At 27.6% G+C, this 768-nt stretch overlaps 1 protein-coding gene across 1 annotated transcript in view; it reads left to right on the top strand.

The window, feature by feature from the left end:
* Nucleotides 1–768, top strand: part of LOC108767263 (uncharacterized) — a 26,365-nt gene continuing 25,597 nt past the window's right edge. The window contains exon 1 of the mRNA XM_018517020.1: nucleotides 1–362. Within this exon, the coding sequence (XP_018372522.1) occupies nucleotides 1–362 (362 nt within the window). The remainder of the gene's footprint in view (nucleotides 363–768) is intronic.

Here is a 768-nt window from a genome sequence, read left to right as displayed (position 1 = left end):
ATGCAAATACTTTCTTTAAATTTTTTTATATATACCATTGGCGGTTTATGGCGACCTGCTGAGTGGTCATCAAATGGTGCCAAGCTGCTGTATAACATGTATACCTTTATGGTAATACTCTCGGAGTACTTTTTGATGTTAACTCAATTTATGGATATAATTTTTGTTGTCGATAATGTCGATGATTTTGCTACTAATACTCTAATGTTTTTGAGTATTGTTGCCGTTTGTTGTAAAACTACTGTTATTGTGGTACGTCGGAATGCGATCATTAACTTAGTGCAAGTATTGCTGAAAGTACCATACAAACCTCAAGACGAAGATGAAATAGCAATACAAGCAAAATTTGATAAATTCATTAGGTGAGTTCATATCTTTATTAAAATGTCCTGCACAAATTTAATTTCATGCGTTTAACACATTTACTATTATTATATTGCCCAAAATCAGCACTGCTTATTTATATAACAAATTATGAGCTTTACCTTTTACTATGTCTTGTTGATCATATATTTCAGAATATTCTAATATTTTTTACATAAAAAAATATAATAATTTTCTATTCTCTGTCTAATTAATCAATTTTTAGTTCAAGAAGTTTCTTATTTTAATATCATTTTAAATGACAGTAATAATTCGCGCAATACATATATACAAAATAATTTAAATATTATATAATACAGTAATTATAAATCTTATGATTATAAATTTCATTATATTAAAAGCATAAACGTTATGCAAGGCCACCTGCCTTATCGAATATGGCTG

This window comes from Trachymyrmex cornetzi, unplaced genomic scaffold (genome assembly GCF_001594075.2).
Source record: "Trachymyrmex cornetzi isolate Tcor2-1 unplaced genomic scaffold, Tcor1.1 scaffold121, whole genome shotgun sequence".
NCBI lineage: Eukaryota > Metazoa > Arthropoda > Insecta > Hymenoptera > Formicidae > Trachymyrmex > Trachymyrmex cornetzi.
This window is presented reverse-complemented; position numbering and strand designations above follow the sequence as displayed.